At 35.8% G+C, this 26,632-nt stretch overlaps 1 protein-coding gene across 1 annotated transcript in view; it reads right to left on the reverse strand.

The window, feature by feature from the left end:
• The window catches only part of VPS13B (vacuolar protein sorting 13 homolog B), a 583,949-nt gene that overhangs the window by 343,305 nt on the left and 214,012 nt on the right, over positions 1-26,632 (reverse strand). Inside the window, exon 23 of the mRNA XM_023763624.1 lies at positions 8,031-8,158. Within this exon, the coding sequence (XP_023619392.1) occupies positions 8,031-8,158 (128 nt within the window). The remainder of the gene's footprint in view (positions 1-8,030; positions 8,159-26,632) is intronic.

Here is a 26,632-nt window from a genome sequence, read left to right on the forward strand (position 1 = left end):
TAGAATTTTCACCAGAACACAAGCTCTATAATTCTAAACATGGCCTATTTTGTTCACTCTACAGTGTTAGTACATACTATAATGCCTAGCCTATACCAGGCATTAAACAAATGAACACAATTATTTTTGTTAGCATCAGATACAGATGTTAATTAAAATAACTGTTTGATGATGTTCATCATTTCATTCCACAGAGACAACCTGGTAGGGTAATTTATTTTATTAATCTTCCCCGAAGGATATGTTTTTATTGATTTTTAGAGAGGGAGGAAGTAAGGAAGAGAAAGAGAGAGAGAGAGAGAGAGAGAGAGAGAGAGAGAGAGAGAGAGAGAAATATCAACTGATTGCTTCATGTACGCACCTCGACCAGGAATGAACCCGCAACCTAGGTCTGTGCAATGACTAAAAATCGAACTCACAACCTTTTGGTCTATGGGACAACATTCCAACCAACTGAGCCACTGGGCCAGGGTAATTTTTAGGGTAATTTAAAAAATTGACTTATCAACAGATGGGTTCAACTCCACCCTGGGACCTTTGACAAGTTATTTAACTTGTCCATGACTTCAGTCTTCTCATGTGTAAGTGGAGTGAAATCAGCATTGACATAAAGATGTAACATAATAAGTTCCACCTAAATGTTTGCTCAGTAAATAAAGTCAATAAACATATACTAAATATCTGCTACAAGCCAGATCCATAAAATATATTAGCCCCAGGGACTTAAAGATGTTCACAGTCCTTTTGTCTTAAAATGCTGTTGCTTGTGGATGAACTATCTACATACACAGAGTTGACCCAAACATTCCATTTGTACTACAACAAATATACAAATATTACCCAAATCACAGTTTTGCTATTCTATAAATCCTCAATACACTATGAAAATACTCTGGGTGTGTTATATGTAGTAGAAATCTAAATGTACTCTTTTAGGGCAATAAGTTAAAAACCTCAAAAGTGAGCCCTGGTTTCTTCTTTTCCAGAGTGAGTGTTATAAATCTCCATACTCTGCCTGTACTTGTCAGGGAAAGACATAAAGAGACTCGTAGATTTGTATTCCAGACTTCCTCCTGCTAATAAATTGTCATGCAACTGTTGTTACTTTCTCAATGTGTATAAATAAAAATAAGGTGCTGTGTGCAAAGTTTTAAGCATTATATGTAAAAAGTTAACTTTTAGAATTAAGATTATTAACCACTGATTTGTCCAGTGGTTCTCAACCTTCCTAATGCCGCGACCCTTTAATACAGTTCCTCATGTTGTGACCCAACCATAAAATTATTTTCGTTGCTACTTCATAACTGTAATTTTGCTACTGTTATGAATCGTAATGTAAATATCTGATATGCAGGATGCATTTTCATTGTTCGCGACCCACAGGTTGAGAACCGCTGGGACTCTAGTCTGAAATGCCTGATCTTATTTAATCCTGGAGATAAGCCAGGAAGTCCAATGGACATGAGAACATCAAGTGCATCATGCAGTATGATTACAGCATCACGGGTCATAGTCTATATGTAATTCCTGGGAGAAAAAATTCAACTGGTCTACCTTAACTGATTATGTGGTACCTGAAATACTTCGGTACTCTAAGAAAAATCATACAAACTGTGGGAAGTCGTTCCCTGAAGGAATAACAGAGCATTATTAGCAAAAAAAAAAAAAGACAATGATACTTAGTATAGAAAATAAAGAGTCCATTACACTATACTGTACACTCAGAAGACTTCAGAATGTACAAAAACACACCCAGGAAATGACATGGGACAGCAACATTATCTTCAATGTAAAACAGGGGAAAACTGAGCTGATCTTGGCAAACACCAAAGCAATGTTCTCCTTTATTAGTGAATTCCAGGCCAGAGAATTTTATTTTGTCAACTGCATGTCACTACCAATTATGTGCTTCTGAACAAAAAGGTAGTGTTTGAAGTATAAAACACAGGATCTTTGCTTCAGCAGATAAAGAAAAACTGCAAAGAACAATTGAGTTTATGTTAATCTATTGTGGAAAGGCCCCAAAACCAAGTTCATATTTTTTACAAAATTGTTCAAAAATCCATGTAGTACTATAAAACCCACTACAATGAAGTGTGAAAGTTCCATTTCCAACTGAAAAACAAATATTGTTTATATCTTTATGCAATTTAAGTCTTTCTATCATAAATAAAAAAGAACATGGGCTTAGAAAACATCAACTTTGGCTTCAAAATCAACTTCCCAGAAACTCTGACTCCAAACACATTTACTTGTTCAAACTTCTACTAAAAGCATAATCCTTTGATGGCTTTAAGTTATGATATTCTGTTTTATCTGATGACAACTTCAGGGTTTTCTGTTTTATATTTTGGTTCATAAAACATTTTGGAAAATGGAAACTACTCTAAAAAAAAAAACCTCAAAATTTTAGGGCCCATTTTTAATCATTTAATCAAGTTTTTATCTTCTAACTTTTCCACAATAAATTCATATCTGGAAATGTCTAAATACATAGCATGTATAATATAGGGCTGAGACTAGAGTGAGGCAAGTAAAGTACCTAGATCTATTCAAGATAATCTATACAACGATATATCGTTTAGTACTCCTGTAATTCTATGTTTACTTATGCCCAATAAGCTGAGTCAAAAGAGAAACATAAGACTAAACTGTACTCTTAAAAATGATAAATATCATGGTACGTGTATTTTACCAGTATTAAAATTTTTAAAAAGAAGAAAAAATGAGGAACATCAGTATCTCTACTTACAACTTACCCATAATGTCATATACTATTAACTTCACTGTTGGAGATAAACTAATGAGGTTACTACATCTTTATCAAATAAACAAAAAAACAAAGAATCCCACAAAAATGTTAGAATTGGAAATAATAAAAAATTATTTAATCTAACCATTTCATATTGTAAATTAGCAAAGTAAAGCTCATAATTAACATCCAGAATTTGATACTGCTGACCACTGTCTGATAGAAATTCTACATACCTTTGGCTTTATTAACTCACCCACCTTTCCTCCTACATTCGGATCACTCCCTTACATTCTGATCACTCCCTTACTTCAAGGACATTGTCTTTTCTACTGACTACTTTAAAATTGGTATTCCTGGGCCCATTGCTCTCTAAATTTTACATACTCTTTTGAATGACCCATCCACCTGGTTTTAACCATCCTATATAATAAAAGGTTAATATGCAAACAGACCGAAGGCAGAACAACAGAACAACTGAAACACCGGTCACTATGGTGTGTGCTGACCACCAGGTGGCACACGCATAACATGGTGGGCATTGGCCGCACGGGATAGTGGAGAAGGTGAGTGGGGGCGCCAGACCAAGGCGGGGCGCAGGTCGCTGTCATCGGGCGAGCCTCTGGTGGTTACTGAAAATTCCCCGGCCCCGATCGCCCCTGAGGGCTTTTCCACCTCCTACTGCTCCTGAGGGGTGATGGGGCAGCACAGGCCACTCGCACCCACTGCTGGCACCAGTCCCAATTGCTCCATGCCATCAGCAGTTGTGAGTGGGGTGGCACCGTCAGTGTGTGGGAGTGGCAACAGCAGGGTTGGGGCTGCCAGCAGACAGGGGACCGGCAGTCAGAGGACCAGGGCCCCGGTGGGAGGGGTTGGGCGGGGTTGCGGAGGATGGGACAAGACCCGCCCCTGTGCCCACCGCAGCCTCAGGGCCCACAGTTCCTTTCAAGGTGCACGAATTCATGCACCGGGGCCCTAGTATGTAAAAATTGTATCTCTACTGTGAATCTCTTTTTTAATCTGCAGATAGGAATATCCTACTGTCTAAGAGGTAGCTGGATATTTTACAAACACTTCAAATGCAAGTGTAAATTCAATCTCCCTATCTGACCTAAACACTGCCTAAAAAGCTTTTTCTATCACTAATGGCATCACTAGCCAAAACCAAAATGTAGAATACCACTTAGCTTCCTTCCTCTCATCCTCCAAACCCATTAGTCACTTAGGCCTCCTGGGGATCACTGTGCAACTGGGCCTACTGTCCAGTGTTTTGAAATCATTATATAACATCCTTTGTCCATGTTTGGTTGTTTCAAGTAGCAAGATAAATCTTGTCCCTGCTACTTCACCTGGGCAGAGGAGGATGTTCTTCAGTATATCGTACATTGTGGAAGGTTCATGTGCCTATGGTGAGCTTACAAGAACCATAAAGATTTCTTACATCATTTGGAATCATAAATTTTAAGATTTTCCTAGAGCTGTCAAATAATCACGTAACATAATACTATCTATTTTTAAATCTTTTATTACACAACTACTCAAAATGATATCATTAAGGGTAGTTACACTAAATTGGTCATTTTTGGCTGTGTATAATGGACAAATGGAATAAGGTTACTTTTAATAAAACTACTTATATCATGAAGTAAATTTTAGGACCAAAGTAAACTTCAAACAGCTAAATATTCTCGATATTTATTATATTCTAGATAATGTAATAGTGTCATCTAGTTCTTCTACAAATCAGTAAACACTTACTCAATGGGACAGGATTTAAATTCATCACATTCCCATTTCTCCTTAGGCCCCTAAGAGTTTCTAAGGGACCCCTCTAAGAGAGGCTTCCAAAAGGTGCTTCCCATACAATGGCTCTTTGCTTTTTTCCTGCTAAACCAAGAGAACTAATATGTTTCTTTCATCTACTCAGCAGCTAGCTTGATACATAATAAAAAGTAAATGCTGAATGTGAGAATAAATGAAAGAATAATAAATGAATTCCATAATCTACTGCTACCAAACTAACTGTTTTTAAAAGTAAACAAATTTAGCCCTAGTCGGTTTGGCTCAATGGATAGAGCATTGGCCTGGGGACTGAAGGGTCCTAGGTTCTATTCTAGTCAAGGGCACATACCCGGGTTGTGGGCTCAATACCCAGTAGGGGGCGTGCAGGAGGCAGCCAATCAATGATTCTCTCATCATTGATGTTTCTCTCGCTCCCTCTCCCTTCCTCTTTGAAATCAATAAAAATATATTTTAAAAAAGTAAACAAGTTTATACTATGGCATTAAAAGGTTAGTATGCTTACGATTATTAGGTACTTATATTTTAATGGAATTTTTAAAAGATATATCAATTATCAGAAAAGATATATATGTAGGGTAAAGGAGGTCAAATAAATGGTGACAAAAGAAGATTTGACTTTGGGTGGTAAACACACAATGCAATATACAGATCATGTATCATAGAATTATATATTTGAAACCTATATAACTTTATTAACCAATGTTACCCCAATAAATTGAGTAAAAAGAAAAACAACTAAAAAAAAAAAAAAAGAAAAAAAGAAAGGATATATGGAATTTCAGAAAGCCAGGAGGATATATTAAGGAGCAGTAGGACCTTGGAGAAATTCCTGAAATTATATTCCAACTTCATCATGAACTCCAGGGCTATCTCTGAGGAGACTACAGGCAATTTATTTTAAAAAGACACATAAGCTCCAAGAGACCTGCTATAGACCCACTATCATAGAATATATTTGTAAAATGAATGAATGTTATACAAGCTTACTTTGGTATCAAAACACTTTCACTAGAATAAAGAAGGAAAATTGAGCAAAAAAAGAAAAGAGTTGTGTTACTTAGAAGAGAAAACTATAGATTAAAAAAAGTAAAAAGAAGGCAAATTTTGTCTAGCAGGCTAGACATCAAAATTCAAGGGAGATGTTATCCATGAAGGTATATTTTACTCTGAATAAGTCTCAGAAAATAAAAATATAGTTTTCCTTCCACAGTTCTTAGTCAGAATTCAGTGAAACCCAAATACCACTAACTCCTGAACACAACTGACTTAAAGTGCTAAAGAAAAGCACGATGAACAAGGAAAAGCACTTGAGTGAGATCTCATATTTGGATTATTCCTTTTTCCATAAAACAGTATTGTGTCAAACCATAATTCAGAACTTCAAATTGAACTATAATCAGATAAATTCACTATTATTTTCATAATTATTATAGTAGAGATATGGGCTTTTCGTAGTTACTCATCTTCTCAACTACTTACTAGTCATTATGGTATTGACCTTTACTGACTGCTAAATACACCACAGATTACTCTTTCTAAAAGACCACTAAAGTAGTATGTTACAAGATGATATGTAGTAGTCATCAGTAAGAAACACTTACTTTATTGGTGATTTAAACAGAAACAGAATATATTAAATCAGTGAAATTAGAAGAGCATATAAAGGCATTATCTAGAAACACAAGAGGACTTCTCATGTGATTTTCTTGTGAACACAGACTAGCGTAAGCTGAGAATACAGATTGAGTTTGACCAAACGGAGGGAATATAACCGAAATAAAATTGCCCATATGCTATTCTCATTCCCATCAATAATGAGTCCCTCTGAGATTAAAGATTTTATCATAATAAAAACTACATGTATTTAAGTGAATTAATATAAATAGTAATCAGGAACGAAACCACAAATGGTCTAGTTAAGCTCTAACATGAACAGGGCATGGATAAGTGTTTATACAAGTACTAAGTGATAAATAATGAAAGATTATATATAAGGAGGTAGTGTTTTATTATAAAGAGATTAACAATGAATATAAATGTTCAGCAACATCTTAAGAGTACTGTGTATCTTCTGCTTCTACAGTCACATACAGCATAAAGGCTCTAAATGTTTCCTGCTTTCCTGCTGTCTCATCCATCCTATCTGATGCCACCAGTGCATGGAAAGAAAAGGAGAACTGAGGAACCAACACAAGGAGCTATTAGTACTGTATTAATTGTGAAAGGCCTCATGCTGGGTGAGATTGGTGAGACATAGCTGATGTCTGTGAGAAAGTCATATTTCCTGCAAGGTAAAGAGTTAAAACAACCACAAAAGAATGAGAAAACATACTTTTTTCCTCCACTCTTCTCTTAATTTTCTTACAAGCAACATGCTCAGAAAAGAGAGGCTGTAAAGAATTGCCAATATCCAGGTTATTGGTTCTTGTATTAGATAGTATTTCAAGTAATCACATTCCCTAACTGATACTAGGCAACTGCAATAGTTGTTAGATATGTTTCTAAAAAGTGTTTGAATAGGTAAGTTTTCATTATAGTAATCAGAATATATTATAATTAAGCATAACGTCAGTCTGTATTATTTTTCTATGCTGCATAACAAATTACTGCAAGTGTAGTAGGTAAAAACAGCACATATGCATTATCTTGCCATTTCTGTGGGTGAAGCATCCTGGTATAATTTGTAGATCATCAACCTTGCACTTGTTCTTTATGTGAGAGCAACTTATTTCGCAATTTTCTATATCTTAAACATAAGTGGAAAGCCCCATTACTTAGGTATTACTGTCTGGCACACATAAAATCATTGATATCAATCTTTCATATTTTATTCAAAGAGAAAAAATTCTATACAAACCCTTAAACATGTGTAACTGTTGAGTTATTTTTACCTAATTCCTGTGAGAATCAATAAGCATTTAATTGTGCATTTTCATCACATAAAACATGACATATCTAATCAAATAAGTAAATAATTATATTTATCATCTTCATATTTAATTTGTGACTAGGTAGGAAAAATATTAGATAACCCTTTTATTTTAATTTAATTCCAACTAAGTTTTTATCTCATTACTGAGATAAGAATGTGATCTGTACATTAGGCATTTAAATTCTTTCAAATAATGCTTAAGAGAAATAAAAATGTAGTGTGAATTTTTTAATTCAAGGTACATCTTAAAATTTTTCTATTTTTATAGCTTAAAAGAAATAAAGAAGTAAAATGAATTTTTTTTAATTCAAGAAACATCTCAAAATTTGTGTATTTTTAGAACTTTATCAGAAAGTTCATGTAACATGTGTTTCATACCATTTTGTTAATAACATGCAAAGTGCACCAATAGTCTTTATCTTAAATTAAGGAAATAAAATGGTTTCCATAAGTGTTACCAATGAAAAATATTTATCCATAAAATGGTGCTGAAAATTAAAAAGGACATGTTAGTTAGCACAATATTTCTAATTTTTATTTTACCTGCAGTGTGAGCCTCTTCACAGCATTCCATACTGCTCCAATAAATTCTTTCATTCTTTCTTCAGGACTTCTACAGCCTTCAGTCATACTCAGCATGGCCTTCACAGGAACTGACAATGGTCTGGATTCTAAGGATAAGAACAGCTAGTTATTTAACAGAAATGTACCTGGTAATTAAAAAATATACAGAAAATATTTTCAAGTTTATTTCTTTCCTTGCTTAAAATTAAAACTACATGCGATTATAATATAGCGTAGATCGTTTTATCTTATAGAATTACTTATACTTGCAACTATTCAAAAGTAAGCAAAATGAAACTGTTAAAAGTCAGGAGGGTGTTGGTTACTCTTGTTGGGAATTGAAGACTGGAAGGTGGGTTTGTGGAGCAACAGGGGTTTTATTTATTGAATACTTGGATGTACTCACTTTGTAAAAATTAAGTTGTAACCAAAAAGACTGTCAATTTCTCAATAAAAACTTTACTTGAAAAAAAATTCAACTACATGGAACCGGATTCACACAAAATTGATGGGAAATGGGTCTTCCCATATGTGAATATTCTTGATAACAAAAGCTTACCTATAGAACCTCTCAATTCTAAAAATTGACTTTGATGGTAACCAAAAGAAGTATGATTGCATAAAAGGCATATTTATATATTAAGAAAATGAAGTGTGATATTCCATCCTCTGTGTTATGAAAAACTTTGTTCATGTAAAATATATTAGAGATTTTCAAGTTTTTATAATGTAAAATTTCAGAAATTACTTAATTTAATAATTTCTAACATACCTAGAAGATTCATATATACTTAATCATTTTATATAAATGCAAACATAACTTATATGTTTAATTTTAAGTAGCATAAAATAAACGTATAGTTTATATGTATAATTTTAAGTAGCATAAAATAAACCAATCAGATCATGCTTTACAAGACTTTTACTAAATTAAGTTTGATGATGCTAGAATGTTCTCCAAGGTAAGGGATACCATATCACCACTATGAGAATGACAGTTGCTATATAGACATCCCTCTTCTCCCAACCTGGTATCTATTTGCATTTATACTTAAATTTATAATACCTTAAAGCAAAGAGCACAGACCTTTTTTTCTCATACTTATAATTCCACAGTCTATATCTACCACATTATGCACATTAGAAATTTTAAAAATGTTTGTTTAAAAGAAGACTTTGGGAGACATCCATGAGCAGAGTATTCTAGGCAGATAGAACAATAATGCAGAACTGCTAAGTTAGGTGTGTGCTTAGGATGATCAAGAAACAGGAAAAAAGATGCAAGGGTGGCTAAAGCAGAGTCAATGAGAGGCGTAGGAGACAAGGCTGGAGCTATCAATAGGGACCAATCATACAGGCCCCTTACAAAGGCCCTGAGAAGGAGGTTGGGTTTTACACTGAGGGAGCTGGGATATGATAGTGGATTCTAAATACAGTCATATTTTGAAAGAATTTCTCTGGCTGCTATATAGAAAACAGACTATATGGATCAAACATTAAAACAACTTGTGAGAGATGATAGCAGCAATAGAAGTAGTAAGAAGTGGTGAAATTCTGTATCCATTTCAGCAATATAGCTAATTTTATGTAATAAAAGCCTAATATGCAAATTGACCAAACGGTGGAATGACTGGTGGAACGACCAGTCAACTATGACACACACTGACCACCAGGGGGCAGATGCTCAATGCAGGAGCTGCCCCCAGCTCCCAGGCTCCAGGCCAGCCAAGGCGGGTGCCAGGCGATTGTTCTGCCAGTTGCCCTGTAGAGGGAGGCACCAGCAGCAGTGGTGGGGGACGGGGCTGGAGGGTGAGGCCGGCAAGCGGGCGGTGCCAGCCTAGCCAAGGTGGGTGCCAGCGAAGGACCCCTGATCATCCTGCTGATCGCCCCACAGATCGGCCCTGATCACCGGCCAGCCCTAGGGACCTTACCCGTGCACAAATTTCATGCACTGGGCCTCTAGTATTATAATAAATACCATGATATTATCATCAGAGGATTTACTGATGGACAAGATGCATAATAAAAGAAAAAAACAAGCCAAGATGACTCCAAGGTTTTAAGTGTAAGCAATAGGAAGAATGAAACGGTAGGAGGAAAACTGAGAAAAAAAATAAACTTAAATCCTGTCAAGTTGAGATTTCCATTAGATACAGAAATGAGGATATCAAGGTGGCAAATGGATAAATAACTTTAAAAAAATAAAATATATGAACAGATAATTCAAAGAAAAGTATAATTTGGCCAATAAACTTATTAAGAGATGCTCAACCTTGCTAACAAAGAAATAAAAATTAGGACAATAATCAGACATTCTTTTCAACTGTCATGTTGGCAAACATGATAATGAGTGAATTTGTATGTTTACAAAATTGTCATTATTGAAGCCTCTTCTAAGAAGGTTTCATATACAGGAAATAAAAAGGATCGCAACAAAGGGCCAATCTGTACGTATCAGAATTTAAAAATGCATTTCTTACAAAGTAATCCCATTTTTTAAGAATCTATGCTACAAGATATTAAAATTTATATGAATGCATGCATACAAACAATTTATAAAGGATGTTCAATACCAGCAGCATTATCTGAAAAAGGAAAAGAAAAAAGGAAAGGAGTAAGAAGGGGAAGAGAAAATGCTAAGCAACTTATCTCCTCATGAAAACGAAATGCTTAAATTAACTTTGGGAAACCTGCAATAAAGATTATCATTCAATTATTTTAAATGAGGAATAACTAAAGGTATGACAGAAAACATATTATGTTATCTTGTGAAGTGAAAAAATATATGTGTAGCATAAACCAAATATGTTTTTAAAACTGTGAGTTTGAGTTTGAGCATGTACTGTCTACCACATAAACAGAAAAAGTTACAGGAGAGTAAAAAGTAAAGTTTTTACAGTGGTTAACTCCGAGAAGGGTAAAACAGAATATATGAGGGTACTTAATTCTTTACTCCTGATATTTCCAAATTAAATGTTTTATAACAATGAATTAATGTTATAATTTTTAAAAATAAAACACATATTAATTTACTTATGACTCACTTCGACTTCATTGCTTTTCTTTTGTACACTAGTCGTTATGAAAAGAAAATGGTTACCTAAACTTATTGTAGAACTCTACCAATTAAAATAACTAACTTAAAGGTAGACCAATTACACCAAAACTGACACATGGATGTTTATAGCACCTTTACTAATAATTGACAAAATTTGGAAACTGCTAGGATGTTCTGCGGCAGGTGAATTGATAAACTCTTTATATCCAGAAAACAGAACATTATTCACCACATATAAAAGAAGTGAGCTATCAAGCCGTGAAAACACATGGAGGATATTTAAATGCGTATCACTAAATGAAAGCAGCCAGTCTGAAAAGGCTACACACCACATAATTACAAGTATGTGACACTGTGGAAAAACGTATAACTATGGGGACAATAAAAAAATGCATGGCATAAGAGTTAGGAAGTACCGAGGATTTAGGTCAGTAAAACTACTCTGAATGAAACTACAATGGTGGGCATCTGTCATTATAAATCTGTCCAGACCCCTAGAATGTACAGCACCAGTGAAACCTAATGTAAGCTATGGACATAGGTGATTAGAATGTGTCAATATCAGTCCATCAATTATAACAATGTGCTACTTTGGTGGGGGATGTTGGTAACTGGAGAGGCTATGCATGTGTGGAGGCAGGGGGCATGTTGTAAATCTAACACTGCTCTGAAAAATAAATACTACAAAAAATGTTCAAAATTATTTGAAACAATGAATACCAAAGGTTTATACAAAAGTTGCTCATGATCAAATTTTCAAAATCTACTGATACAGAATATCAGTGTTATATAAATACAATTATTATAAGTTAAAAATAAATCCATCTAAGAAATGCTAATATTGCCAAGCAATTTGGACATCATTACAATTTTGTGAAGCAGTATTATAAGTAATTACAAAACCAAAAGAGCCACATGTTTATCATAAATGCTCTCTTCTCTAATATACAATACAAAATAATTAAAGGATCTGAAATCTGTCTGTAACCTCAAAGTGCTGCCCAAAAAGCTATGACAAACATAACTTGTTAAAAACTCTGATTAAATAGCATTATCTGACTATTAGAGGTGTAAAAGCACATTATTCTGGGTAAACTAATTTTCAATCCATAATATTTTCTAAAAGATAACAGTAAGAGAAGTTGTTTTTTTCTAAAGGGACAATTTTTTTTTCTGTAGTTTTATATATATTACAGGTAGGATATTTATGCTTTATAAAACTTCCAATCTTGATCCATATTTTATTTAACCAAAACCTCCGTAACACCTGCTACAAGCCAGGTACTGTTGTGTTTTATAATTATCCACCCAAATTTCTGATGTAGCAAAAATACCCTAAAAGATTATGTACACCAATTTAAAATGTACCAAAAACTGCTAACTTCTCCTAAATATTTGATACATATCCCTAGGAAATCTGGTAACAGATATAAAAAGTTATAGGACATCAACTTAAATAAATTATCAGACAGGGGGCAAAAAAGGTTAAGGAATAAGATTGTTAAGCTCTTAAATAAAAATAATGAAAGAAAAAGGTTTCATTCATTCATACAATAATTACTACATATTTGATCAATGCCAGAAATAGTTGTTAGATTTCTAGGAGTACAGAAGTAAGTCAGTCAGATATGGTCCTTGATATACATTCCAGATGAAAAGACATTAAAAAAAAAAAGAATGGGAACTATCATAAGTGTTGTGAGGAAGAAAATAGGAGTGTTAAGGTAGGAAATCTTGGGGAAGCAGCACAGACCTATGTTAAAAAGGCTGAATAGGGAAGGTTTCTTTACTGAAAGGTTAACATCTAAACTAAGACTTGGAATAAGAAAAATGCATAGCTATGAAAAGAGCAATGGAAACAATAGAAAGAGCATATGTAAGAGATCCCAGGCAAGAAAAAGCAGAGTGTTTGAAGAAATACAGAGGGTGAGTGTAAGAAACAATGACCAAAGATGGGCTGAAAGAACCCTGCAAAGACTCGAGCAGGTCAAACTATGCAGACCATGTGAGGGAGCTTGGACTTTATCTTAACTGCCATAAAAAGTCACTAAAGTGTATAAAGCAGGGAATAAAATGATCCAAGTTACATTTTCAATAACATGATTTGCTGTCATCTGGAAAGTGAATTAGGGTAACTGAGATCACATGATGAGACAATTTGGAATTGACACCAGCGAGACTAGTTAGAATAGCCTTACATTACTCCATACAAGGAATTATGTGGCTCAGACTAGGGATGCTGCATACAAACAGACTAAAATAAAAAGATTCAAGATACAACTTACAGGCAGAATGGACAGTAAAAGAGACACTTGGGATAAATCCTCGGTTTCAGCCTTAAGCAACGTGGTCAGTGGTGTTGTGGGGAGAGATACGTGCTTGTACACATTTCAAACATGTTAGACTTGAGCAGCCTGAAACATACCTGAGATGTCTAGGCAATTGGACATGAGACAACTTTAAAAAGAGAGAGAGAGAGAGAGAGAGAGAGAGAGAGAGAGAGAGAGAGAGAGAGAGAGAGAGAGAGACTGGTATAACAAAGCAAGTGAGTTAAGGCAAATGTAAAATACAAAGATCATCAGAGTGTTATGTAAGCATGAATGGAAATACTAAGTTTTAAGGCAACTTTAAGACCATTAAGATCAAACGGAAAGAAAAGAAAAAGTAAAATTTACTTCCACGTCAGAAGCCAATAGATGAAGTAAGCTTCACCTTGCTTGAAGCCTATGCTTTTCCTTTTAAAATAGAAACATATTAAAAACATGATCTTTACTTTCTATTTGAATTGTGGTGAGGTTTTTTTTTCAGCTTCTTTATTACCTTTTATTTTTATTTTTTAAAGATATTTTTATTTATTTCAGAGAGGAAAGGAGAGGGAGAGAGAGAGATAGAAACATCAATGATGAGAGAAAATCATTGATTGGCTGCCTCCTGCACACCCCCAACCAGGAATCAAGCCCGCAACCCGGGCATATGCCCTTGAGCGGAATCGAACCTGGGACTCTTCAGTCTGCAGGCCGACGCTCTAATCTCTGAGTGAAACCAGCTAGGGCTTGAATTGTGTTTTATTATTTTAAAGAACTTTCATATATCTTACTTTAGTTAAGTCCTCTACTAAAGTCTTATAAGAAGACTTAAATCTATGATATATTATTGGGTATATTTAACATTTTATAAATAAAGAAAATGTGGCTTTCTGGGGTTAGCTTGACAAACTGGACCAAGGTCAAAACCTAGGTTTTTTGGTCCCCAGTCTACTGGTTTTTCTAACATATCTTCCTAATTCTTGATCTATATTTTATACTAATCATTATTTTTGGCAACTTTATTCGGCAATATAAATTCAAATAGCTTGAAGAGAAAAATGACCTTTACATAGTAATACTATTTTTAAATTTCTGGAGTTTAGATAACATATAAAGCTTTAAACAACTTGCCTTAGAAACTGCAATAATGCCTGAGACATTTCATCAAAATACAAACTCCATTTGATACTATCACTCCTGAAAGCCCCTCGGGAAATAATGGCTTTTGGATTCTGCAAGTCAGCGTGACATGGCATGCAAAATTGCATCTCATGCTGAGCCAACCAGGAAAATATATGTCATCACTATGTGACATTCAGAATTTCATCTGGAAACTATAATCTTGTTCTGACTGCTACAAAGGGGAGGCGGAGGGAGATTGCATACAAAACAATTTGGTTGAATTTTTGCTGAATTCTTGCCAGTTCATGTAAAAACTAGAAGTAGAAGAACTCTATATTTAAAAAATTTCAATGTACTCATTATCATCACAGTGTGCTCTCAAACAACTTTAAAATTAACTCAGTTTAAGTCATATGTTAACTCGAATTAAGGAATCGCTGGAAAAATATTTGCAATAAAACAAAGTTACAAAATTAATAAATTGTGTAAAGCAAAACTGTATTGTTCAAAACTGTAATCAGCAAAAACACTTCCTAATTCCTTTCCCCTAATTGAACAAACTCTAGGTTAATAAACAAACAAACAAAATGTTATAAAGTCTGCAATCTATCTTATAAATACCAAGTCTTTCTATTCTAGGTTCTTTTCCCTCTGTCCCCCAGTTCATGTATACAATACACCTTCATAATCCATTTACCTTATTCCCACCAAAACAGAAATGTGTGAATGTGATTTAGTCTATTATTATATAATCAAAATGTTGTATTTTAAACCTGCTGAGACTAACAGTAAAGAGAAAGTTTAGTGGACATAAACTGGAATAGATGACTGACTCTCCCCAGGAGCCATGTTTCTGCTATACCTACATTTTCTGGTAAGACACCTCATCCCCCTGAACACGGAGGTGGATGCATGACCCATCCTAGGCTGCCACTGGGCCATCACAGTACCTAACTTCTCTGGCCCCAGTGATTGTCCAAGATGTGTGCACATAATCTAAGATAGACCAAACAAAATCTTCCTCAGGTATGTTTTCAAAAGGTACTGGATCCAATCTCTTCCTTTTTGGTCTTAGGGAGTTACATATGTGAGTCCAGAGGTGCCATAGCTGTGTACACAGGGGTGTCAAGAAACCTACTAGTATGTTCAGTAAAAGAAAATTAAGCCAACACGAGAAGACAAAGTCCTGATGATGTGGATTCTGGTTATAGGTCATTCCAAAGAAAAGATCTATCTTTGCCTTTTTTACTATTTTGGTTATAGGAATCGATATATATCACTGACTTTTTTTTTACTTAAAATCATTTCAAAATAGTTTCTATCTCTTGCAATCAGAGTTCTTTCTAATTTAGAAGGTAAAAGGGGGATAAATGGAGATGGAAGAAGACTTGACTTGGGTGGTGAACACACATTGTAGTATATAAATGATGTTTAATAGAATTGTACAACAGAAACCTATATAATTTTATTAATCAACATCACCCCAATAAATAAAAATTAAGAAGAAAAAAACAACACATGTCTTCCCTAATAAAGGAATCATCTATTAATTAGGGGTGTGGCGGGAAACCAGGCAATATGTTAGTGGTTGTAACGGCCCAGTCCTTTCATTACACAGCCTGCATAGGCTTCAAATGCCTCCAAATGCTTTAAGCGTATCATCGCTTTCCTCCCCATCTCCCAGACTCACTTCCTCAGGAACTATTCAACCTCACTGCCCATTGAGCTTACCTGCCTCTCACTCCTTTCATTAACTTATTCAGTGATCATTATCCAGATGAGTCCCTGCCTAAGTCTCCGTATTTGGAGATGCTATTGATTTTTTACTTCTCTCATCTTTTCTCTGGCATTCAGGACATTTCTTGAACTACATTAGGAAATACTTTCTTCAGTTTTACTTCACTTCTAGGGACCCTCCAACCTGGACCCTATATGAGGGACTTTCTGTAGGTAACCCTAAAATTTCCAAATAATAGCTGAGGATTGACTCGAGGAGTCCTCAGGTGAACACACTAGGAATTAAAGAAATTTAAGTATGTGGTAGTGCCAAGTGAGTAGCACAATTATCAGATATATGTATAAAAATTATCATTCAAACGACCAAGGAATATTTCATGAAACACAAACAAAACTCCAGGTATTAAGAAACTCTCATCTGTGGCTACAATCATCTAGAATAACACTGTTATATCGCATAATTATCTGGCATCTGTTGAATCCTTTAGGAAACTAAGTTTAGAATTGTCTGATTATAAATTACTAGAGGCCTGATGCACGAAGATTCGTGCAAGAATGGGCCTTCCTTCCCCTGGCTGCTGGCACTGCCTTCGCTCCGGCCTGGAGCCACCTTTCCACCTTCCCACACTGCCCAGAGGCCCGGAGCAGCTGGGGTAGTGCAGAACACCTGTGTGGTCGCCATGGAAATTAACCCGCCATCTTTGTTGGGTTAATTTGCATACGCACTCCTAATTGGCTTGTGGGCGTCACGAAGGTATGGTCAATTTGCATCTTTCTCTTTTATTAGTGTAGACTAGTGCCCTGGTGCACGGATTCGTGCACATTGAAAGGAAATTAATTAGAAGGTGGCTGGTGGGGTGGGACTGGGCAAGATGGGCTGGACACACCCGGGAGCCAACCTCCCTCGGACCCTCCCTGGCCAGCCACACCTAGGGCGGTGCTGTGGCTCGAAGGACATCTGCGGAGTGAGCAGGGTCCCTCCGGCAGGTGGGGTCCCTTGGCCTGGCCTGTTCTTCGACATCTCCCGAGGGGTCCCGGATTGCAAGAGGGCGGTTCTTGGGTGATGCATCCCTGAATTGGGCTCCCTCCTCTTTGGTTCCCTAGTGTGTCACCCGAGAACCACCGCTGCCAAGTCACTGTAGCTCGGCAGCTCCTGCGATGAGTGTCTGCCCCCTGGTGGTCAGTGTGCGTCATAGTACCGGTTGGAGCCTCTGCCCCCTGATGGTCATTGTGCATCATAGCTACCGGTCAGATGGTCGCTTAGCCTTTTATATATATAGATGTTCATTGCTTAGAATAATGTAGAAAAAACATATTTTTCTATAAATTTTAGGATTAGAATAAATTTTCTTACAAAGTATAAAAGGGAAAAAACAATTTAATAAAGCTATATTTTCATTAAGTACTCATTACTTTCTGAATGATATTTTCAAGTTGTTTTATTTTATATGTACTAACTTCATTTTAAACCTTCTTCTATTCAAAGAAAGAAATATCATTTAAATCACATTTTATCCCTGACAGAATAAAATCAATTGTATATTATGCATTAGTGTCTACTCTCATGATTTAATATTTTACAATAAAATTAAACACCTAATTACATAGAAATGGAATTTTATGCTAAACTATCTGATTGAAGTGAGAAACTTATACAAAAATATATCTCTTGTACATTAATACTAATTCCACATTGTATTTAAGAATATACTTGCTCAACATTCAAGCTTAACCAAATGAAGAATGGCTTAAGCACTTTTAGATGAATAACTATTTTGGTGTGACCCATTTTATTTCTAATCCACAATTTTTAAAAATTAGAAATCCAAAATACATCCGTGCATTCATGAGCAATTATTACTAGCAAAAATTGAAAATCTCCCTACTTGAAACCGTCCTAGTAGTATACTACTTCCTGTGGATAGAATGATTTCTTAAAGATTTAAAGGACTTTCAAACTTCAAGTAACATATCAAACTGTGTTTTTTTTTCTTGTTCTTGTTTGTTTTTAAAATATATTTATTGATTTCAGAGAGGAAGGGAGAGAGAGAAACATCAACGATGAGAGAGAATCATTGATAGGCTGCCTCCTGCATGCCCCACACTGGGGATTGAGCCCGCAACCCAGAAATATGCCCTGACCCGGAATCGAACCCTGACCTCCTGGTTCATAGGTCTGTGCTCAACCGCTGAGCCATGTTGGCTATGCTGTTTTGTTTTGTTTTAAAGGAAGGTATAGTGTAATGTCATGTCTTATTTTCTTAGAAGGAGCATATTTCTTACATGTGAAAAACAAGGGGCTTACCTTCAAAACATACATTTCCTTGCCTCTTACATTCTCTGAAACAGTGCAAGGAAAACAATAGGTATGCTGCATAGATATTTATTTGAGAGAAGAAAAACTAAATTGACTGATAATGGTATATATTCTTATCTTCTTACCTCTGACTCAGAGAAAAAGGCAATTCTCTTGACTGTTAAAACCTACATCAGTTTATATTCTGCTTTATCTGTGATCTCATTGTATAAATTACCACCAACTTCACTGAATCTCCAATTTTTCCTTCTCTCCTCTTTACTTTTCTACAGCTACAGGCATACCCAAGTGTCTGTATAGACAGATTTCCTGAAAGAGTGATATACATAAGCTGTCTCTATGTACCCAATTCCCATTCACTCCCTAACAACTACAGCTTCTTGGGCCAAATGACCTTGGTCAAGTGAATTTTTTAGCTTCCCAGTTCTTATGACTCTTACAGTATATCATGAAGTTATCTACCATCATCATCTTGATACCTTTTTTAAATCCTCGCCCAAGGATATAATTTAGTGACTTTTAGAGAGAGAAAGACACGTCAATTGGTTGCCTCCTGTACACACCTTGATTGGGATCAAACTCCCAACCTAGGTATGTGCCTTGACTGGGAATCAAACCCACAACCTTTTTGGTGTAAAGGACAATGCTCCAACCAACTGAGCCACCCGGCCAAGGCTTGACACTTCTTTCTATTCATTCTCTCTCTCTCTCTCTCTCTCTCTCTCTCTCTCTCTCTCTCTCACACACACACACACACACACACACACACACACACACACCCCTTTGTTGCCTACTTCTCAAAATGATGTTTCTCAATCTCCTCCATTGGCTCCTTCTTCTGACCCTTTCATGAGAAAGTTGCTCAGACTTTACTAGTATATTGAGCTTTCTTCTCACCTTGCTGTGTATGGTCTCCCTGAGAAGTCACACAGGTTCTGTGGCTTTGACTATGATTCATGTTGATGACTCCCAAACCTTTACCTCTCATTGTGAAAGATCCAAGCTACAACTCAGACATGAAAACACTTTTACCAGCTCTGTCTTCTGATATCCCCACTAACAGGAAAGTATTTATTTTCAAATTCTCTTCCCAAACTCAGCTTGTGACATTTAAGTTATTGTAGCAGAAACTGCTAAATCACCACTAATATTCACTCTCCCTTTCTTTCTTAGCTAGAACCCACACGATTCATCCAGGCACATGGCCTTAAAGAATACAAACTACATTCCTGACACCTCCATGCAGCTAAATATAGTCATGTGACTAGGTTCTGGCCAAGAGTATATAAGCAAAAGTGGAGTGTGCAACTTCTGTATAGTTTTTAAAGAGATAGGGAGGTCCCCTTCCTCACTCATTACTGCTCACTGAAATGCAGATATGATAAACCACTGAAGCATCCATTGTGAACCATAGGCAAATCTGGCATTTGAGGCCACCCATAATGGAATAGGAAAGTACCTGAACTCAAAGAGCTCTAACACACCTTGAGGTACCTACCCAAGCTTTCACATGAGAGACAAATAAAATTCAACCTTGTTCAAACTACTGTTACTGAGTGTTTTCTAACATTTTAAGCCAAACTTAACGCAATCTTAAATATTATAGCTACATTCTTAAACTCTTGCTTAGTTTAAAAATACTATGTTTTGAAATGAAGTCAGAAAAAAATGCAATTAGAAAAATTCTACCTGATAACTCAAGTTCATTATCAAATAAAAGATTCTTTTTTTAAAAAAAAATAGCCTGAAACCTTTCGCTATCTGTAATATAAACAAAGTGCTTTTGGAAATTTCAGGATTTTACATATTTCTCTTTGAGATCTAAATTACATAGTATTTCCATATGCCTGACAAAAAAACTAAACATCTGAAACATCGTAATTTTTTATTGGAAGCATCAATAACCCTGAGATATAATTAAGAACATATCAAGAAACAAAAAATATATGCCAATATTAGTGTTTTAACTTTGAGTCTTATCAAAGTAGCACCTAATTGAAGAAAGGCAGAGCCTCCCCTGTTCATCACAGAGGTTAGGAGTTTCCCAGTATATCCATGTCGGTAGCACTAATACAAAACTCTTCACTATATTAATACTATAGAACTGGGCTGAAATTTTAGAACAATTCCTTGAAGAAGAAAAAAAAAGACACACTAAAGTTGGCTGCTTATATATTAGGTCTTAGAAGGAAAATAGTGGATGACTGCATTTGTATAGACCTGATTTTTAGAGCTAGTTATAAACCGCCAGTGAGGAACGAAAGAAGGCAAATTATAATTACAGAATGACTACTATAATCTCGAACTTTCATTTAAAAAGTCTGACTAGCCCTGGACCCTGGACAGTGTTGCTCAGTGGTAAGAGCATCAGCCCGTGTGTAGAAGGGTTGGGGGTTCGATTCCTGGTCAGGGGCACATACCTTGGTTGCAGGATCCATCTGGGGACAGGGATCTTGCCCTCTTTATAACTCAATCTCCTTAATTATAAAGTGAAAGGGATAACTTATTCACATAAAAACGTGTGTATATATTCACTCCTATTTGATCGTTCCTCGATACTTCCATGGCTCATTCCCTCACTGCTTCAGTATCTGGTAATATGGACTTTCAATGAGGCCTTCCTTGAATATCCTAATTAATTATTGTCCCACAGTTCACTAAAACTCAGGATATTTTTCTTCCTTTCTCCTATGGTCATGTCTTCAAGTTTATTGACTACTTCTTCTGTAATGTCTCCTCTACTGCTAATTCCACCCAGGGAGGCTCTCATTTCAGATTTTGCATCTCTAGAGACAGGCTTGGTTCTTTTTTATATGTTCCATTTCTCTCTAAAATGTATTAATATTTTCTTAAATACTTGAATACCGTTTTAAAGTCAGTTTTAATGCACAAGTTTTAATATATTTGCTAATACCATCATCTATGTCATTTCTCAATTTATTTCTGTTGGTTATTTTTTCTCCTGGTCAAAATTTCCTGTTTCTTTGCAGCTCATAGTTGTTGTTGTTGTTTTTTCTCTTAGTTCTTTTTTCTTCTTTTTTACTGAATTCATTGGAGTGACACTGGTTAATAAAATACAGGTTTCAGGTGTACAATTCTATAATAAAACTTCTGTATATCGAATTGAATGGCTGACATTGTGATTTTTACATTGTTGCCTGTCGGTATCTTGTTGTATTCCTCTTAATAGCACTGGGATTCATTCTGCCAGAAGTTAACCTACTCATTGTTTTAGTTTCTTTTGTAATGCTTGTTAAAGGTGGGTCTAGAGTAGCCTTTACTCTGTGGATAGGTTAGCTCCACTACTAAGGCATGCTGCTCTGGGTTCTCTACGATGTTCTTAATGATTTCTAAGAATTGTATGCTATGGATAGTAGGAATGTGAATGCCTTCCAGCCCTGTGTGAGCTCTGAGAACCATTCAGTTCACAGCTCCTTAGTCATCCTATGTCCAATCTTGTGGCGTCTCATCCTATACATCTCACTCATTAGTGAATACTCAAGAACTCTATTGCGGCTTTCTGGGACTCTTTCACTGAATAGCTTTCTCTCTCTGGAATTTTGTCCCCTAATTTCCAGTCATCTCTGCCTCCTTATACTTCTATCCCTGTGCTTCCCATAACTTCAATTCAACAACACAGCTGAGCTTAATCTGATATATCCCACCCTGCTCAATTGTCTGGAATGTACCTACAGCCAGAAAGCCAGGGCAAGACTAGCCCTCACCTCATTCATTTATTTCCCTTCTGTGAGGGAGCACATCCTATACTGCCTGTTGTCCAATGTGCACAAACTTTTATTTCTCCCATATACTTTGACCATATGTTATTTACAGCAAGAATATAATCCGAATCCCTGTTACTCCATCATGGTCAGAAGTTAAAGTTCCATACTTTTCACTTGTGGCATTATCTCCTAAACTTTACATCATTAATGATCACATCTTTATTATTTTGGTAGATTTAATGAGTCAAATTAAAAGGCCTTCTATTATTTTAACTGTGTACTTGCAGAGCTTTAGACTTGATGATAATGAATAGTATTTTTTTAAAGTTGTCATTTATGGAGTATCTTGCTTTTTACAGTTTTCATTTCCATTACAGACATTTTTGTCAAGAGCCCCAAATTAATGTTCATAAGGTTTCCAAAACAGAGGGTAAACAGATGTCCTATCTTTTAGGGTTTCCTTGTTTTGAAGGGTATACAGATTCTCTGGAAGACAATTTGGAGTTCTGTAATAATATATTATCTTCATGTGAAACATGACTTGATCCTGGCTTGGCCTGCCCTGCGTGCCTGTATCAGTGAAACAGTGCTGTTCTGCTGTCAACACATTCCAGTCATCAGTCACATGTTCCAGGGCAGCGAGCTACTTTACCCTGGTTAATTGAGACTGGAAGAAGAAGATGTCTGCTTCATCTTGAATAATTAAAAACCAAAATCAAGCCTGGAGTTTATCAGCTAGCCTCCGTCATCATGTGCCAAAAACACTACATAAGTTGTTGGGGATGAACTTAAAACCAACATTGGACTTTAGGTTGAGATTATAAAAATAAAAATAAAAATTTAATAAGAATTCAGGAAAAAATTAATAAACATTTCTCCATTATAAAGTCCCGTTTAAAAATTAAAGTGTGTATTTCAGAACAATGTGAATACACTTAACACTACTGAACTGTACACTTAAAAAGGTAAAGATGGAAAAAGTAAAACAAAAGCAACAAAAGGCTCTGAATACCTTACCAAATTCATTACAGTTCAGGATGCAATGTAAACAATAATAAAAACAATGATAACTACATATAGAAGTAGGTAAACATTCAAAGGACTTATAAAACATTTTTTATTTAAAACCAAACTGGAACTGTATACTCTAATTAAAAGGAAAACAAAACGTTTTGAAACTTAATTCTACTGAGAGCATATGGTTGGCAAAGAGCATTCTTAAGAAAAGGGAGAGCACTACCACCAAGGTTCCCAGGAAAGTACAAATGGGAGCATCCAAAGGGGAAGACATGTAAGTCGTAAAGAATAAATGTTCTTTTCGTCAGGGCTTCTCACCTCCTGAACATGCTCACAGTGCCAAAACAAGGCAAGCACAGGGGATTAGTCTGATAACTGTTAATTGTTAAGCTAGCTTGGGTAAGAATTGATATTTGGTGAAGTACTAATATCCTTACCTATAAAGAGACTGCCCATCAGATATCTAACCTAAGTGTTCTAGAAACAGAGGAACAATAAAGACAGAAAAAGCAAATACCATAACTCAAAACAAAGAACCACAGTTATTGTGATTTGAAATAAAGAACATGTTGTTTATATACATCTTCATATTCTATAAAGTAATAATAATGATAGAAAGCTATGTTTTTGATTTATTACTTTCCTCAATATAAAATTAATTCCCTATAAAAATTAATAAATATAAGAAAGCAAAATGTATCTTGGATATTAACTGATATCATTTGTGAATTAATATGTAACTGATATAGATGTAAATTTAGAAATAAAACTTCTCCATGCATAGCAAATGCACATTTTTCTAAAATCTATGATATTTCTATAGAGTTCTATGTCATATAATTTCACTTAAATAAGAATTTCCTGTCACCTTTACCCATTCTTAACAATTACTTGATATCAATTATTAAATATGATTTAAAGAAGATGAATAGCCCTGGCCAGAGGCTCAGCTAGTTGGAGCATGGGAGCATGGTCCAGTACACCAAAAGGTTGCAGGCTTGATTCCCAGTCAGGGCACATACCCATGCTGTGGATTCAATCCCCAGTTGGGGCATGTAAAGAAAGAACCAATTAATGTTTCTCTTTCACATCACAGATGTTTCTCTCTCTCTCTCTCTCTCTCTCTCTCTCTCTCTCTCTCTTTCTCTTCCCCTCCTTCTCTCTTCCCCTCCCTACTCTTCCTCTAAAATCAATTATAAAAAATCAAAAATTTAAAAAGAACAGGACTAAATAGTAATGCAGGAGGCCAGAATATGTGGTTAATATGTATATAAGATTAAATTTATTTTTATCAATTGACACTTAGTGTACATTTATTTTATTTAGAGAGGATATTTATAGGCCTTTCTGTAAATACCAGTTAAAGAGATGGTAACCAAAGGAAAAAATATCTAAATCTATATTAAAAACTTAATGCAAGTTACAAATAATCTTCCTATGATACAAAAAATAAGCATCAGCATTTTTATCAATTGATAAAGTAAATCTCAAGAGAGTAAATGTTTGTGGATACTGAGAGATGAAAAACTAAAAATTCTACAAAATAAACGTAACATCGCATTTTAGGAAAGTAATAGAGAACAGCATAATAATAGTTATGTATAAAACTCCACAAAAATGTATATTAGCATATTTATTGTTGCTATCAAATATGAAAATACTAACTTCTCCTCTTAACCACAAATGATCATTTGAACTTCCTTATGTACACAATCATATTTTAAATTTCTCAAAAGCAGACATTATGTCTTAGTAATTGTCTACCCTCAATATCACTTACAACAGAGTCTTGCCCTTTACAGACATTTAACAGTGGGTTTTGATTTATTGAAAATATAAAACTTTTTTCAATACAATTGGCAATATGAGTTATCCTATATAATAAAAGGGTAATATGCAAATTGACCCTAATGGCAGAATGACTGGGAACAACCAGTCGCTATAACGCGCACTGACCACCAAAGGGCAGATGCTTAATGCAGGAGCTGCACCCTGGTGGTCAGTGTGCTCCCACAGGGGGAGCTCTGCTCAGCCACAAGCCATGCTGACAGCTGGGAGCGCAGGGGCAGTGGCAGGAGCCTCTCCCACTCCTTGGCAGCACTAAGGATGTCTGACTGTGACTTAGGCCTGTCTAACTGCCAGCTTAGGCCTGATCCCCCAGGGAGCGGGCCTAAGATGACAGGTGGACATCCCCCGAGGGCTCCTGGGCTTCCAGAGGGATGTCTGACTGCCAGCTTAGGCCCAATCCCTGGGGAGTGGGCCTAAGCGGGCAGGTGGACATCCCCTGAGGGGTCCTGGACTGTTACAGGATGCAGGCCAGGCTGAGAGACACCCCCCCCCTCTCCCTGAGTGCACAAATTTTCATGCACTGGGCCTCTAGTATGAAATAAAGCTGAATATCTAAGAAAAAATCACCTGAAGAGAGAATGGCCCATCATTACAAACATTAGAAGTTAAAGATAAAAATGCCAATTAAAATTAAATCATAAAATACTGTGAGTTTTTTTTCTTCACAATAAAGGAAATAACATAAAATGTTTTATGGAAGAAAGTTTATGTCTTATATTTGCATGGACATTCAGTGGTTCTCAACCTGTGGGTCGCGACCATAGGAAAACACATATAGCATATCAGATATTTACATTACAATTCATAACAGTAGCAAAATTACAGTTATGAAGTAGCACCGAAAATAATTTTATGGTTGGGGGTCACCACAACATGAGGAACTGTATTAAAGGGTCGTGGCATTAGGAAGGTTGAGAACCACTGGTAGCTCAAAAAGTAAGAGAAGGGGGAGGAAAGAAAATTGAGATGTACTGTCATTTGCAAGAATTAACATTAAGAAGGAACATCCTATTGGGAGACAATTCTATAGGATCTCTTATGTTTTTGCATGTCTCAAAAGTAGAGAGAGTGAGTGCCTTTGACCCCAATTGTGATTTCAAGGATATCTGAACAGCATGTAGCCTCAGAAGACAGAAATATTATCCTCTTTCTAAACACTGGACAAGTTTACTTACAGTCTTGCAAGGTACATATAGTGCCTCCTTCCAAAAAAACAGCAAACATGCTTTTCTACCCATTAGGTTCACTCAATTGAGGGCTTTTCTCCTATAATGTATATAGGTATTACACCTATGGAAAATGGGCTAGGAGAGGGACACAAGAAAATGCTAACACTCTGGTTACTTCTAATGCTGTAAATAACAAAGTCCTTTGTCTCCAGTCCAGCAGTCTCATGTCTCTGGTCAACATTCATGAAACCGTGGCCCAGATAATTTGATAATTCAGAGGTT

This window comes from Myotis lucifugus, unplaced genomic scaffold (assembly GCF_000147115.1).
Source record: "Myotis lucifugus unplaced genomic scaffold, Myoluc2.0 scaffold_294, whole genome shotgun sequence".
NCBI lineage: Eukaryota > Metazoa > Chordata > Mammalia > Chiroptera > Vespertilionidae > Myotis > Myotis lucifugus.